The 17,830-nt window shown below is 41.7% G+C and overlaps 1 protein-coding gene across 1 annotated transcript; it reads left to right on the top strand.

Moving 5' to 3' along the window:
- Nucleotides 1–893: 893 nt before the first annotated feature.
- Nucleotides 894–17,196, top strand: LOC135470840 (uncharacterized). The gene is made up of 4 exons (XM_064749886.1): nt 894–4,004; nt 10,153–10,200; nt 10,662–10,726; nt 14,396–17,196. The coding sequence occupies exons 1-4, from the start codon at nt 894–896 to the stop codon at nt 15,837–15,839; spliced, it is 4,668 nt and encodes a 1,555-aa protein (XP_064605956.1). The 3' UTR covers nt 15,840–17,196.
- Nucleotides 17,197–17,830: the final 634 nt, after the last annotated feature.

Here is a 17,830-nt window from a genome sequence, read left to right on the forward strand (position 1 = left end):
TGAAACAATTTTATTCATGAATGCTGATAATTGTTCAGCACGGGGATAATAGTTGTGAGGCCAAGAGTATGTGCGTAGCTCAGGTTCCAGAGGTTAAGCTTGTCTATTGGTGGTAGTGACGTAAAACGAGTATAGAGCGCCGTAAGGAGTATGGTATATCGAGCGTGAGATCTCGTGTATGGTGAGCTTTAGATCTGGACTCATAAAGGAACCTGCGCATCCCGAAATGTATGTACAGATCCTTTTGTTAGATTTCTTTGAGCTTATATGTTAAGATGATGCCTCTCATGCAAGCACTGCACAGCCCTTTGGATTAAAAGATGTATGACCTAGATATGGAGTCGCATTGAATGACCAAATAGCTAACTATTACAAAACACCAGTGCACAGAAAACGTGAATGACCGAAGTGTATACAGGCATTATCCCATGCCCTTTTGTCATGTATGTCGTCGCTATTTGCTTGTTGGTGAAGATTTCTTAGTGCATATAAGAACAGCTCTTCTTGTATTTCTTTGGTCTTTATAAAAGTGTACGAAAAGAAACTATTTACTGTGGACCTTGATTCAATGCAGTATTCGATTTCAGGAAAGCAGGGTTTTGAAAGTCCATGCATCTTTATAAAGTATATATAACAACAACATGCATATGAATAACAAAAGATAAAGAGATTCTTTCACGTGCAAACAAGCAGGTGCGAATAAATAAGATGGTCATGTATTATGCATATCTCTAACTTAACAGCGTCACGTACATGTAACATTTGGTCAGGGGTACCGCACCCTGCACGATTCGCACTCAGTCGTGGCGGTGGACTGCCTTCTTTAGGATGTGGTACTGTTTTGGCTTCTAGCTTTAGTTTTGATCCCACTACGCTCTCAACCTTTCGTCAGGATGGACAGACAAACACATTGGTTTCTGTTGGGCATTATTGCCTCAGCCTTTGTTACTTGCCGCGGGGAAACTTGTCATGTTCAACCTGAATGCAGCTGTTCAAAAACTGACGGAAGCTTTATTATATGCAGTTCACTGTGCGGACCGTATATACCAAAGTTTGGTTCATCCACTGTGCAGTTTGACAAGTTAAGTGTAGGCTATAGCCGTGAAACGACAAGTATACGTGATGGGACATTCGGTGAGCTGAAAGTGAAAAGACTGTACATTACACAGACGGGTATCGATGAGATCGGCTGTCAGGCTTTTGCTGGACTAGACTTGGGACTGGAAACCATATCCTTGCATGATAACTATTTGAACAACGTACCAAACTGTAGTTTGGCCCGGTTTAAATCTGTCACAGATCTAAACTTGGCGCACAACCGTATAGCTTCAATTCCGGCTGACAGTTTTGCGAGTTTTACCCTTCTCCAAAGTTTGAGATTGCAACTAAACAGGATTGCATCCATTGAACCGGGAGCCTTTCGCGGACTTGGAAAACTGACTACTTTATACTTGTATAACAACGAACTGGTCTACCTCGATGCATCAACCTTCATGGGAGCGGATTCACTGACGACTTTACAACTTTCCAACAACAACATTTCTTCTATCCATGTTAGGGCGTTCGATGGTTTGGGGAAATTGACAAAACTCGACATAAATGTTAACAATCTGACACATCTAGACAGTACTGTGTTTGACACGACGGGTGAGTTGCTGTATTTGTACATGGACAACAACGATTTAACGGAGCTCGGAAACACACTCTTCTTGAAATCAAAAAAACTACGTCACTTCTCCGCCAGGAACAACAAAATCAAGAGCATTTCCGATGCGACATTCACTGGACTAGATAAGCTCCAGTCATTGTATTTAGACAACAACTGGCTTAAAGATCTTCGCCAACAGTGGTTTACGGATACCATAACACTGAATACCCTAAGACTTTCCAGAAATAACATTACTGAGGTCAACAAAGGAACCTTTCAAACTTTGGGGAATCTTACAGACTTGCGTTTAGGGCATAATGAAATCAGGGTAATCGAGAAAAACGTGTTCAAAGGATTGAGCAAAGTCAACACAATATTTCTGAACAACAACAGACTGATGGAGATCAGAAAAGATACCTTCATTCATTGCCCGGAAATTTCCAGGATAGACTTAAGCTTCAACATTATCCAAGACGTGCATCAAGGTTCCTTTCGGAATTTGCCCCGCCTTTATCTAATCGACTTGAGCGGTAACCGTATCACACAGATTGTCACCGGAACATTCTCCAACGTCTCAGGACTCACCACTCTAAGTCTGAACGACAATCGTGTGTCTTCCATAAGCGAAAGATTGTTCGAGAATATGGAACCATCTTTGCGTACTTTGGAGTTAAGAAACAATGGGTGGTCTTCAAGCTCTTTGATTTGGTTTGCAAAAGTAATGGTTAACCTGACCAGATTGAATACCCTGGATTTATCCAATAATCCTTTATCCACCATTCCCACTGATGTACTACCCACCCTAGAGAACATAGATACTGTGAAGATGAGAAACTGTAGTATTCAGTTTATAACAAATGATTCTGTAAGTATCTTTAATTACAAATGGGATGTCAGGGAAAATACAATAAGTACATACACATCCATTCAAGATGCTTACATTTACGGTAATATTAATGTTTCGCATAATCTAATTCCAGCGTTAAACGTCGACGTTTTGGACGGATACCGGTATGGTGGTATTATAGCTGACAACAACAAAATTCAGAATGGCTTCACGCTAACACTACTAAGGTCTTACATATCTAGGCTTTCGATTTCTTTAAGGAACAATCTGATAGAGAAAGGTATTCAGATTTCTGCCTTAGATGTAACACCTAGTAGTGTTAGGGTTAGAATCCAAACCCTTGATCTTTCTAACAACAAATTTACAAAAGTAAACCTATTTCCAGTAAAACTTTTACATCAGTTGTCTTGGAATCCATGTAACTCTTCCTTTGGTAGTCAGTTGACAGTGAGAACACTGAACCTATCTAATAACGCCATCTCTGTAATATCAGCTGCCGCTTGCCTGGGATCCGTTTACACCCTCGACCTTCGAAACAATCACTTGGAGGTTTTGGGTGATTTCCTGACCTCTCCAAGCTTCAGAATGAACAATCTTTATCTCTCTGGAAACAGAATCCACCGTGTCTCTCCGAATGCCTTTAGCGGCATAACGAAGTATTACTTTACACTTGATCTGCGGGATAACAAGCTGGTTGGTTTAGAAAATATCCAACCCATTATGGAGAAATTCCAGTCTCTAAGACTGTCCCTATCTGGCAACCCTTTGGTTTGTGGATGTGAGATTGACTGGTTAAGAAATGATTCAATCCGACAAAAAGTGGACTCCGTTCGCTGCCAAACTCCAAGAAGTGCATTCAGGTATCTAGCCTGGTGTTTTCCTCTTACTGGTTGCCAGGGCACGCTGCCGATGAGTTTCACAGAGGCAACCAGGAAGATATGTGAAATGGATTCAAACCTAGAACTTTCAAATTTGTCAGTTACTGCATCCAAAGGCGTTACTAACGTAACATGGACGAAAATTGGACCTGGAGTGATTACTGGCTTCAGACTGGAATTCCATCCCGTTGATGAAGTGGAATCACGATTTTCTTTTCTTGTCCACCAAGATGTAAACTACGCTATTCTCACTAATCTCGTGGAGGGTAAGACAAACAACATTTGCGTGACTGCTGAGCTGGCTTCTCAGTCTGGAGGCTCCGTCGTGTGCATTCAGACGTCCTTGTCACTGGTCGAGGCATTCTCTGCTGGTCTTCCGCTTGTGGCTGGTCTGGGGTCAGCTCTGGGTGTTTGTGTCATCATTGCCCTGCTTACCATAATCTGTCTGGCGTACAGGCAAAGTAAGCCCAACTTTTTCCAGCGAAATAGAGGTCCTGTGCCCACACCCCCTGCTATATCTATAATAAACGGTCAAAATCTGAACACATACACCCCAAACCCGGGATATGATGAAAGGGAGAGCGATGACAACTTCTATGAAGATGTGAAACATGAAGAATATGAAAACACAGTCTTCAACGCATAATGACCACAGCTAACAAATACTGATAAGAACTGCGCATCTACCTAGTGGTTTCAGACACCACATCGCTTTTGTAGATTGGAAAAGACATTCAAGATCAATGGTCGATGTTCAGAGGTTATATTGTCTCTCTGACAAGACGGTAATTTGCATATGTTGTCTTCCAGGGGGATCATATCAGGTAAAACGTTCACTACAACAATTTTTACGGCCAGGAAACTAAACGAAGATATATTCGCCAAAGGCAAGACTCTATTAACTTGTATACCCTATGCATTATCACTATTTCCAGTGTTTATTTGTTTTTTCCATGACATCCATGCTGCCTACTGTACTTGATTTAATCTGGAGTTGTCTCAATGTAGCACACCTCCGTGAAAGAAAACATTTGGATTTACTTTAAACTTACTTTATGAAGAGGATTTTCTCAGACTTCATAATGCCACTTTGTTATTTATTTATTTCATTTGATTGGTGTTTTACGGGCAAAGAACGTGGGAAACCCACGACCCTCCGCAGGTTGCTGAAAGACCTTACTTACGGCCAGGGGGGAAGCCAGCATGAGATGGGCTCCAACTCACATCGACCGCACTGCCGAGAGGGTCCTGGGTCACTGCTCTAACCCACTGGGTCATGGAGGCCCCATATGGAGACTTCGTGATGAGAAAACACAGTTGGAAGGCAAACTATATTCAATAATACTACTACAATATACCATGGGCTTGTAAATGTGGAATTTAGAATATTCCCACAATTCCCTTAGAAGATAGACTCCTAATTAAAAATGTATGAGCCTATTATATATGCAGTTTTAGATAATTGTGTAATCAATGTACTTTTTGTATTTCTGCAGTTTTATTCATAACTGATAGATATGTGTATAAGCGTGTACACATGCATAAATATATAGATATATCTTTTATTTTGTGGATATAGTGTAACTGCATGGGTTCTCTCAATTCCACAGTGCTACCATGAATGTCGTTTCACGTGGCCTTAAGATTTCCAAGCTTTATAAAGCCATCCGAAGATATTTCTCTATCACATTACTATCACAATACCTGTTACAACGACCATGCTGCTGCTCAATGTCGGATTATAAAGCAAAAGATGACATCAAGGACAATTGTCATTTAAATCAAGGTATTTTAATTAAAATATTGTATTACCACCCCATGGAATTATATTAAAGCTCTATACGACTACATGTAGATACATTTAAGTCAGTAAAATAATTGGTCAACTTTTATCACCATGACGTTCAAATGTTAGTAATTAAATATGTTAATTACCAGTATGTGATTTTCTCATTCATTGCATTGCTGTTTTACGTGGTGCTAAAGAATATCTCACATATACGACTGCCAGCATAACGGTGAGAGGAAATGGGGCAGAGCCCAGGGCAAACACACGACCATCAGAACATGGCAGCTCGAGTTGATCGGTGCAGGACTTGCACCGCGTACAAATTGTCTTCAACCAGCCCAAGACTGACCAAACAGGCTCACGAGCGTCGTTGACTGATACAAAGGGTAATTCAGAAATTCTTGGCTGAAAGATGGTATTGAACCTGCACCTGGTGTCTTCGATTAATGGAGTCTACTGCGTTAACACCCTCTCGTGGTATGAGGACAAACTCATGTAGAGGAGCAGATCAGCTCCGGTACAGAACGGTTGAACCTTATACACCGCCTCTGCTTACGCCCCTCGCTCACGCTATTATTGAACCATCTCCCGCTTCTGTTTGGTGGTAAAAGGACAAGCTAGTGCTGAGGAGTGGATCAGCTCTGGTAAGGAGCGGTGGTAGATCCTCTAGACCCTCGCCACTGTTTTTCAGTAACAGTTACAAGTACCACTAAACCACTTGCTGCTCTATTCGTGTGGCGTGAGGACAGACTTAAGAGGAGGAGCAGATCGGGTGAGGAGCGGTGACACTTTCTAGACCCTCTCTCCGACTCTCTAGGCACAAACCTCGTTCGTCCCTGTAAATGTGATAACTACATGTATGTACTGTACATTCTGCTGTCGTGAAAAAGTGTATCAATGCTCGTTTTGCTCTTGCATCAAAGTGCTTAGATAAAAGTTAAGATGAATTAAAGGGTACGTAGACATGTATACCTGTGACAAATGTACTTTAAATAATCGACAACTGTTGAAATACTTCTGTACTTCCTATTATCAGTTGAGGATTAGAAAAGGAATAAATTCGCAAATGATTGACAGGGTAAAACTCGATAGGTTGGCTCTGTTTAAACTCGTGCACACCACCATACATTAAACGAAAGCCAGCAGTTGAATGATAGTTGTTGCTAAACTATCCGTGAACTAGATTATACACCGGTTCAAAAAATCCTTTGCAATTAAACTGGGTCAAGTAACAAAACGAGTAAATCCGATCATGCTCGATATCGTGGGACATCTCACAATTTCAGAACTAGTTTCGAATAAAAATAGGTTTTGGGGAGATAACTGGCGTGCTACCTTGTACAGTATGACAAACATTCTGTCAACCTATGTTTTAGCCGTCCAAGCACAGAACAACCCAGATTAACGAAATCACTGAACATCGTGCACACGCATAACTTGCAATCCTCCTGCGGCAGATTGCCCGTACACATGTAGTTTCCGTGTAGGTCATGCGGGCCCGCGCACATCTTGCACCCCCCCCCGCCCCCCCTTTAACATCCTGTAGCGCCCCGCACTTCATCAGGTTTCCCTGTAGATCATGTGGGCCCCCGCACTTTTTGTAGGCCCCACACTTCATCCAGCTTCCTTGTAGATCATGTGGCCCCCTGCACGTCTTGCAGCTTTTCTTAACATCACGTTGGGCACCGCATATCATCCAGCTTCACTGTAGATAAAGTGGGCCCCCACACGTCTTGCAGCTTCCTTTAATATTCCGTAGGGCCCCACGCATCATGCAGCTTCACTGTAGGTCATATGGGCCCCGCACATTCTGTAGGTCTCGCACATCATCCAGCCTCATTGTGGGTTATGTGGTTTCCCGCGCATCATCCAGCTTCCCTGTAGATCGTGGGGGCCCACGCACATCTTGTAGGGCCCCGTGCATAATCCAGCTTCCCTGCGCATCGTGGAGCACCCTCGAACATTTTGCAGGACTTCCCCAGCACATCCTGCAACTCCCCAAATCAGTCATTAGCTTACAAAAGATATACATGTAAGTCATGTTTGACGTCTGTGGACTATTGTTGGATTTGACACAGTCACAATCATAGGACACAACTTTATAAAAAAAAGTGCATACACACTCGTCATATATATACTTAATAAATATTTAAACCGTCAGGGTTTGTCTTTTAAATCTGTATAAATCACACCGGGGGTGTATAGACATAAACAGACTCTCTTCAGAATTCATAATGGTGCATCGAAATATTTTCCACCAAAGGGCGCGATCTAGAGGCCTGTATGGTGAATATTTATTAATTTATTTTATTTGATTGGTGTTTTACGCCGTACTCAAGAATATTTCAATTATAAGACGACAGCCAGCATTATGGAAGGAAGAAACCTGGCAGAGCCCTGGAGATACCCACGGCCATCCGCAGGCTGCTGTCAAACCTTTCCACGTACAGCCGAGGAGGAGGCCAGTATGAGTTAGACTTGAACTCACAGCGACCGCATTGTTGAGAATCTTTTTCTCAGGGTAATTACGCTGGGCTAGCACTCTAACCAACTGACCCACGGACGCACCCTGTATGAATAAGCCATAGATGTATTAATATACACAGATGGTTTAGGAGAAATGATTACACAGTTCTGGCCACCGTTTAAAAGAAGTACGACTGTAAACCTCAACCATGCATACATACAGCGCGTTTAATGCCCACCTTTGTATTCATTCCTAAACTACATAACTCGCATAGCTTTTATTTCTTCCTGAGTCATTGTCTGACCTACATTTTCGATTTGTTTAGGTTACAGCCTGCACTGTAATTCAGTCCAACGTTCTCGAGGCTTCGGTGTTAATGAGCTTAGAACCTGCGGATGGTCGTGGGTTTCCCCGGGGCTCTGCCTGGTTTCCACCCACCATAATGCTGGCCGTCGTCGTACAAGTGAAATATTCTTGAGTACGGCGTAAAACACCAATCAAATCAAATAAATTAATAAATCTTCAGCCTGCACTGTAATTCAGTCCAACGTGTTCCAGGCTTCGATGTTAATGAGTTTAGTGTCGTTGAACGCAGGGTGTACATTCTGGAAATATGTATCGGTGTTGTAAACATGCTTACAATCAAACCATTTAGAATTTTCTTTTACTTTAGTCTATAAAAATGAGCAATGGAGTCGTGAAGCTCGCAGTCATTCACTCAAGTCCACTTGTGAGTAGTCATTCACTCAAGTCCACTTGGGAGCAGTTATTTACTCAAGTCCATTTGAGAGCAGTGATATTAACTGTCATTCACTATGAAGGATTTTACTGGGTTTGGAGATATCGGCTTTCACACCATTCGGCATTCGTCATTTGTACTCCATACGCAGCATATATATATATATATATATATATATATATATATATATATATATATATATATATATATATATATATATATATATATATATATATATAGTTTTATGTATTATTTTCATTTGTATTATTTGTCTGTTTTGTTAAAATATATGTGTTGAACTTATTCAAGCGGGTGTTTCTTTCTTTGATCTTGTGTAAGGCCAATCACTTATCGGAGAGTTAAACAAGTCAGTTCTTTCTCATCTTTACTCCTCAGCAGTGCTACCTTTACAGAGACCCATATATAAAACCATTAACTGGGAGTAGGAGAAAATTAGGTGAATTCTAAACTCAGTCTGCACGAGGTGCAGGCCTACAGTGGAGTACTTCTTAACCTCTTCAGACTGAAGACAGCTTTAGGTCTTCAGTTCCGTTAACAAAGAGTTCCGTTAAGAGCAGTAATATTCTTATATCGAAATGAATTTAAACATAGTCAGTCTGCTGTCCTCAGACACCTAGCAGCCAACATGACAAGCCGCACACTTCATTAAATCTATCGCCTACTCATCGTTCTGATTAAAATGACCAGTCACAATGAACAGTTCTAAACTGCGGCGGAAATGCCTTGGTTAAATGTTGTGTGTCACGTGACGATTTCAGGTGTGTGAAGCTTAATGCACCAAATGCCTGCACCTTAAAAAGTTTCTTAAGTTTTACAATGGCTATAATTCTCTTGAAAGTAAGTATGGACAAGGCCTCCAGAAATTCTGTCACTCTGTATCGTTACTGTGCCTTAATTGAATTAATCTGAATTCGGCTTAACCCGGGGCTATAGCTGTATATTGATCGTCTTCAATTAGATCGCCGCGACGGATACATGAACAGTTGCAATCAAAGCGCAACTGAGATACATATTTTATTCCTGACAACTTATATTCTTGCAAGGTGTACCCTTTGAAGACTGATTTCACTCAATAGCCTAAAACGTACCTTGCATCTTTCCAACATCACTGAAAACTGTTGATTACTCCTCTTTGCATGACTCTTATTTGCGTATTTTATGTACTTTTTAGTTCCTTGGTAGTTTACATGTATGTATGGAAATTTGCCTTGCGATTATTGACCCTGGATGTCCATCTTGGTTGACGGCTGGTATACATATGTCTGTTTCGACGCATAGATTTACTGATGAACCAGCATCTAAAACATCCACTAAACGACATATCAGTCAAACAAGCATGCACTTTTCTCGGAACTGCGGATCCATTGCAATTAATGCACGTTAAAGCGGAAAATACAATTCTAATACACCATGGAGCCCTAAACATTATGGCGTGCTAACACTTCATGGCTATTCTGTGCTCAGATCAAGAATTACACTCAATTCCAGACCCAGAGTGGTAACATTGAGGCTCAAAAAATATAGACAGTTCGTTTTATGTTGATTCGGTTTGTGCATGGACTCTGGCTAAGATCTGGAGTTTGCAGTTCCGGCCAGTAGTCATCTGCATACAATTAAATATGCTTACTGTGGTAACTGCCACAGTCGAACACAGACCCCCATTACAACGTCCGTTTTTTTTTTGGTAGGGACGAATGTTATTCTGTGTATTTTAGGGTGTAAAGTCTTTTTTTTGCTGCCAGCCTGCCGTTTTTGTTGTACAGGTGCAAGCTTGGTATCAAGATGATGGAAATTGTCTAGGCTATGTGCAGGTATGAGTTTTACTGATGAAAGTTTGAAATTCTGAGCGACAGGGTACAAGGAGACAGGTGGTGATGAGGCTGCGAGTGACGCCCCCTTGGCGTTGCTAGATACCCTCCAAGCTGCCGGTATAGAAAGGTCCACATTTTGACGGTCAACCTATGTCAGGATTTTTATGGCTTCTTTCTCACAGGCTGGGCCAGGTATTCAACAAAGCTTATTGGCCATGGAATGTTTGGGACTGAGCTACAGCGCTAAACGTTAACTTTGTCGCATCTGGAAAACTAATAGGGGTCTGTGGCCATTCCTCTATACACTCATCACCATAGTAACCAGCTAGGCACGCTGCAGGATAGAGAGACCCATTTTCATGTAATGCAAGTCGATAAGTTTTGGTTTAAATTTCTTCCTAAGGAATTCAAGTTTCTTCCGTGAGCCAGATCTATTAGTGTTGGCCCTCTGATCACTGTAGACTGACGTTCATAGCACGTCAGCAGGGCGTTTCCCATCGAGGAGCATTCCACCAAAGCGGTCCCTGTGAGTTCAAGTCCAACCCCTGGTGGCTTCCTCCGGCCGTACGTGGGAAGGTGTGTAAGCAATCTGTCGTTGGTTTCCATTGGGCTCGATTTCCTTCCACCATAACGTTGGCCGCCGCCGAACAAGTGAAATATTCTTGATAAATACTGACGTTTAAAATTTGCGTTTAAATTTCTCAACCTCAGGCAGTGATGTGAAACCTCACATATAGGAGAGCTTAAAAGCCAACTCGACTTTGCTTGCCTGTCGTGATGGGTCCTAAGGGCTTGTGGAGGCAAAATAACAACTCAACTCAACTGCAATTGTACTTCAATCGCTACGTGTGTGCCGGTCAATCTTGAAGTCACTCGGCCACAAAGGACTGTGACTAACTCCATACGACCAGCTGAGTTGAAGCAAACCGCGTCCTAAGATATCGTGTATGGCGAGCTTTAGATCTCGTGTATGGCGAGTTTTTAATCTCGTGTATGGCGAGTATTTGATCTCGTGTATGGCGAGCTTGAGATCTCGTGTACAACGAGCTTTAGATCTCGTGTATGGTGATCGTCTGGCCTTTTGCATGGCGCGATACTCCGTACGGCGCATATCAGGATACACAAAAACTCTGCTTCAGCCTTTGTTTCTAATAATTCTTCAAACAAATACACTCTCTCTATCTAAAGCTATGCACGACGTGATTCTATCTAACACTTGAAACAATTTTATCCATGAATGCTGATAATAGTTCAACACGGGGATAATAGTTGTGAGGCCAAGCGTATGTGCGTAAGCTCAGGTTCCAGAGGTTAATCTTGTCTATTGGTGGTAGTGACGTAAAACGAGTATAGAGCGCTGTAAGGAGTATGGTATATCGAGCGTGAGATCTCGTGTATGGCGAGCTTTAGATCTGGACTCATAAAGGAACCTGCGCGTCCCAAAATGTATGTACAGATCTCTTTGTTAGATTTCTTTGAGCTCATATGTTAAGATGATGCCTCTCATACAAGCACTGCACAGCCCTTTGCATTAAAAGATGTATGACCTAGATATGGAGTCGAATTGTATGACCAAACAGCTGAGCTAACTATTACAAAACACCAGTACACCGAAAACGTGTATGACCGAAGTGTATACAGGCATTATCCCATGCCCTTTTCTCATATATGTCGCTATTTGCTTGTTGGTGAAGATTTCTTAGTGCATATAAGAACAGCTCTTCTTGTATTTCTTTGGTCTTTATAAAATAAATTATACAAAATATAACACTTAACACGCTTGTGTACAGACAGGGGCATGAAAAGAAACTATTTACTGTGGACCTTGATTCAATGCAGTATTCGATTTCAGGAAAGCAGAGTTTTGAAAATCCATGCATCTTTATAAAGTATATATAACAACAACATGCATATGAATAACAAAAGATACAGTGGTTCTTTCACGTGAAAATAAGCAGGTGCGACTAAATAAGATGGTCATGTATTATGCATATCTTTCCCTTAACAGCGTCCTACACGTACATGTAACATTTGGTCAGAGGTACCGCGCCCTGCACGATTCGCACTCAGCCGTGGCGGTGGACTGCCTTCTTTAGGATGTGGTACTGTTTTGGCTTCTAGCTTTAGTTTTGATCCCACTTCGCTCTCAACCTTTCGTCAGGATGGACAGAATGATAAGCTGGCTTCTATTGGGCATTATTGCCTCAACCATTCTGACTTGTCTCGGTGAAACTTGTCACGTACAACCTGAATGCAGCTGTTCTAAAACAGATGGGAGCTATATCTCATGCAGTTCACAGTGCGGGCCGTATATACCAAAGTTTGGTACATCCACTGTACAGTTTGAACAGTTAAGTATAGGCTATAGCCGTGAAACGACAACTATACGAGATGGGACATTCGGTGAACTTAAAGTGAAAAGACTGTACATTACAAACACGGGTATCGATGAGATCGGCTGTCAGGCTTTTGCTGGACTAGACTTGGGGCTGGAAACCATAGACTTGTCTGGAAACTATTTGAACAGCGTACCGAGCTGTAGTTTGGCCCGGTTTAAATCTGTCACAGATCTGAATTTGGGGAACAACCGTATAACTTCAATTCCAACTGACAGTTTTGCGAGTTTTACACGTCTCCAAACTTTAAAATTGCACTATAGCAGGATTAAATCCATTGAACCGAGAGCCTTTCGCGGACTTGGAAAACTGACTTCTTTGTACTTGGATGGCAACGAACTGGTCTACCTCGATGCATCAACCTTCATGGGAGCGGATTCACTGAAAACTTTACAACTTCACAACAACAACATTTCTTCTATCCATGTTAGGGCGTTCGATGGTTTGGGGAAATTGACAGATCTCTACATGAAAAACAATAGCCTGACACATCTAGACAATACTGTGTTCCATACAATGGGTAAGTTGCTGTATTTATACATGGACAAAAACGATCTAACGGAGCTTGGAGGCACGCTCTTCTCGAAATCAAAAAAACTACGTTACCTCATCGCCAGTAACAACAAAATCAATAGCATTTCCGATGCGACATTCACTGGACTGGATAAGCTCCAGTTATTGTATTTAGACAACAACTGGCTTAAAGATCTTCGCCAACAGTGGTTTACGGATACCATAACACTGAATACCCTAAGGCTTTCCAGAAATAACATTACTGAGGTCAGCAAGGGAACCTTTCAATCTTTGGGGAATCTTACAGACTTGCGTTTAGGGCATAATGAAATTAGGGCAATCGAGAAAGACGTGTTCAAAGGATTGAGCAAAGTCAACACAATATTCCTGAACAACAACAGACTGACGGAGATCAGAAAAGACACCTTTATTCATTGCCCGAAAATTTCCGGTATAGTCTTGAGCTTTAACATTATCCAATACGTGCATCAAGGTTCCTTTCGGAATTTGCCCCGCCTTTATGAAATAGACTTAAGCGGTAACCGTATCACACAGATTGTCACCGGAACATTCTCCAACGTCACACGACTAACCACTCTAAGTCTGAACGACAATCGTGTTTCTTCCATAAGCAAAAGATTGTTCGAGAATCTGGAACCATCTTTGCGTACTTTGGAGTTAAGAAACAATGGGTGGTCTTCAAGCTCTTGGATTTGGTTTGCAAAAGTAATGGTTAATCTGACCAGATTGAATACCCTGGATTTATCCAATAATCGTTTATCCACAATTCCCACTGATGTACTACCCACCCTACAGAACATAGATACTGTGAAGGTGAGAAACTGTAATATTCAGTTTATAACAAATGATTCTGTAAGTATCTTTAATTACAAATGGGATGTCAGGGAAAATACAATAAGTACATACACATCCATTCAAGGTGCTTACATTTACGGAAATGTTAATGTTTCGCACAATTTAATCCCAGCGTTAAACGTCGACGTTTTGAAAGGATACTGGTATGGTGGTATTATAGCTGACAACAACAAAATTCAGAATGGCTTCAAGCTAACACTACTTAGCCCTTACGTCGATATCTTTTCGATTTCTTTAAGGAACAATCTGATAGAGAAAGGTATTCAGATTTCTGCCTTAGATGTAAATAGGGTTAGGGTTGAAATCCAAACCCTTGACCTTTCTAACAACAAATTTACAAAAGTGAACCTATTTCCAGTAAAACTTTTAGGTCAGATGTCTTGGAATCCATGTAACTCTTCCCTTGGTAGTGTAAATCAGTTGACAGTGAGAACACTGAACCTGTCTAATAACGCCATCTCTGTAATATCAGCTGCCGCTTGCCTGGGGTCCGTTTACACCCTCGACCTTCGGAATAATCGCTTGGAGGTTTTGGGTGATTTCCTGACCTCTATCAAATCTCCAGGCCCCAGAATAAACAGTCTTTATCTCTCTGGAAACAGACTCCACCGTGTCTCTCCGAATGCCTTTGACGGCATAACGAAGTATTACTTTACACTTGATCTGCGGGATAACAAGCTGGTTAGTTTAGAAAATATCCAACCCATTATCGAGAAATTCCAGTCTCTAAGACTGTCCCTATCTGGTAACCCATTGGCTTGTGGGTGTGAGATTGACTGGTTAAGAAATGATTCAATACGACAAAAAGTGGACTCAGTTCGCTGCCAAACTCCAAGAAGTGCCTTCAGGTATCTAGCCTGGTGTTTTCCTCTTACTGGTTGCCAGGACACGATGCCAATGCGTTTCACAGCGGCAACCAGGAAGATATGTGAAATGGATTCAAACCTAGAACTTTCAAATTTGTCAGTTACTGCATCCAAGGGCGTTACTAACGTAACATGGACGAAAATTGGACCTGGAGTGATTACTGGCTTCAGACTGGAATTACATTCCGTTGATGAAGTGGAATCACGAAATTCTTTCCTTGTCCACCAAGATGTAAACTACGCTACTCTCACTAATCTCGTGGAGTGTAAGACATACAACATTTGCGTAACCGCTGAGCTGGCTTCTCAGTCTGGAGGCTCCACCGTGTGCATGCAGACGTCCCTGTCAGTGTTCGAGGACACGATGCCAATGCGTTTCACAGCGGCAACCAGGAAGATATGTGAAATAGATTCAAACCTAGAACTTTCAAATTTGTCAGTTACTGCATCCAAGGGCGTTACTAACGTAACATGGACGAAAAGTGGACCTGGAGTGATAACTGGCTTCAGACTGGAATTCCATCCCGTTGATGAAGAGGAATCACGAAATTCTTTCCTTGTCCACCAAGATGTAAACTACGCTATTCTCACTAATCTCGTGGAGGGTAAAACATACAACATTTGCGTGACCGCTGAGCTGGCTTCTCCTTCTGGAGGCTCCGTCGTGTGTCTTCAAACGTCCTTGTCACTGGTCGAGGCATTCTCTGCTGGTCTTCCGCTTGTGGCTGGTCTGGGGTCAGCTCTGGGTATTTGTGTCATCATTGCCCTGCTTACCATCATCTGCCTGACGTGCAGGCAAAGTAAGCCCAACATTTTCCAGCAAAATAGAGGTCCTTTGTCCACACCCCCGGCTATATCTGAAATAAACGGTCAAAATCTGAACGCATACACCCCAAACCCGGGATATGGTGAAAGGGAGAGCGATGGCAACTTGTATGAAGATGTGAAACATGAAGAATATGAGAACACAGGCTTCAACGCACAATGACCACACCTAACAACTACTGACAAGAACTGAGCATCTACCTAGCGGTTTCAGACGCCGTCAGTATACTATTGCTTTTGTAGATTGGACAGGGCATTCAAGATCAATGGTCGATGTTCAGAGGTTATATTGTCTCTCTGACAAGGAGGTAATTTGCATATGTTGTCTTCCAGGGGGATCATATCAGGTAAAACGTTCACTACAACATTTCGCACAGCCAGGAAATTAATCGAAGATATATTCCCCAAAGGCAAGACTCTACTAATTTGTACACCCTATGCATTATCACTATTTCCAGTTTTTATTCGTTTTTTCTCATGACATCCATGCTTCCTGACCTACTTAGTTTAACCTGGAGTTGTCTCAAAGTAGCACACCTCCGTGAAAGAAAACAGTACTCAATAAACATTTGGATTTCCTTGAAACTTTAGAAGTAACGCAACTTCCCGAATAACAAAGACAGAGACATTTACTGTACGATCAGGATTTTCTCAGACTTCATAACGCCACTTTGTTATTTATTTATTTCATTTGATTGGTGTTTAACGAGCAAAGAACGGGGGAAACCCCAACCATCCGCAGGTTGCTGAAACACCTTCCCACTTACGGCCAGAAGGGAAGCCAGCATGAGCAGCTCTCCAACTCACAGCGACCGCACTGGTGAGAGGCTTCTGGATCATTGCTCTAACCCCCTGGGTCATGGAGGCCCCCATGGAGGCTTCGTGATGACAAAGGAAGGCAAACTATATTTATTAATACTACTACAATATAGCATGGGCTTGTAAATAAGGAATTTAGAATATTCTCACTCTTCCCTTAGGAGATAGACTCCTAATTAAAAATCTACAAGCCTATTATATATGCAGTTTAAGATGATTATTATAAAAAAGAGTATGTAATTAATGTACTTTTTGTATTTCTACAGTTTTATTCATACCAGATAGATATGTGTATAAGCGTGTATACATACATAAATATATAGATATATCTTTTATTTTCTGGATATAGTGTAACTCTATAGCTTCAATGAATTCCTCAGTGGTAAAATGAATTTCCTTTCACGTGATTTAAGATTTAAGAAATCTTTCAAGATTTCCAAGCTCTATAAAACCATCCGAAGATATTTCTCTATCACATTACTATCACAATACGTGTTACAAAGACCATATTGCGGCGACAATGTCTGATCATAAAGCAATAGATGACATTAAGGACAATTGTCATTTAAATCAAGGTATTTTAATTAAAATATTGTATTACCACCCCATGGAATTATATTAAAGCTATATATGACTGTATAGATACATTTACATACATGTAGATACATTTAAGTCAATAAAATAATCGGTCAACTTTTATCAAGATGACGTTCAAATGCTAGTAATTAAGTATGTTTATCACCAGTATGTGATTTTCTCATTTATTGCATTGCTGTTTTACTTCGTGCTGAAGAATATTTCACATATACGACTGCCAGCATTACGGTAAGAGGAAATGGGGCAGAGCCCAGGGCAAACACACGACCATCAGAACATGGCAGCTCGAGTTGATCGGTGCAGGACTTGCACCGCATACAAATTGTCTTCAATCAGCCCAAGATTGACCAAACAGGCTCACGAGCGTCGTTGACTGATACAAAGGGTAATTCAGAAATTCTTGGCTCGAAGATGGTATTGAACCTGCATCTGGTGTCTTCGATTAATGGAGTCTACTGCGTTAACACCCTCTCGTGGTATGAGGACAAACTCATGTAGAGGAGCATATCAGCTCCGGTAGAGAACGGTTGAACGAGTATACCAGGCTCGATGTCGTGGGACATCTCACCGTCTCTGCTACTCCGGAGTCGCTCAGGCTACTAATGAACCACCTCCCGCTTCTGTCTGGTGGTAAAAGGACAAGCTAGTGCTGAGGAGTGGATCAGCTCGGGTAAGGAGCGGTGGAAGATCCTCTAGACCCTCGCCACTGTTTTCCAGTAACAGTTACAAGTACCACTA

The sequence above is a fragment of the Liolophura sinensis genome, chromosome 7 (assembly GCF_032854445.1).
Source record: "Liolophura sinensis isolate JHLJ2023 chromosome 7, CUHK_Ljap_v2, whole genome shotgun sequence".
Taxonomy (NCBI): Eukaryota; Metazoa; Mollusca; class Polyplacophora; order Chitonida; family Chitonidae; genus Liolophura; species Liolophura sinensis.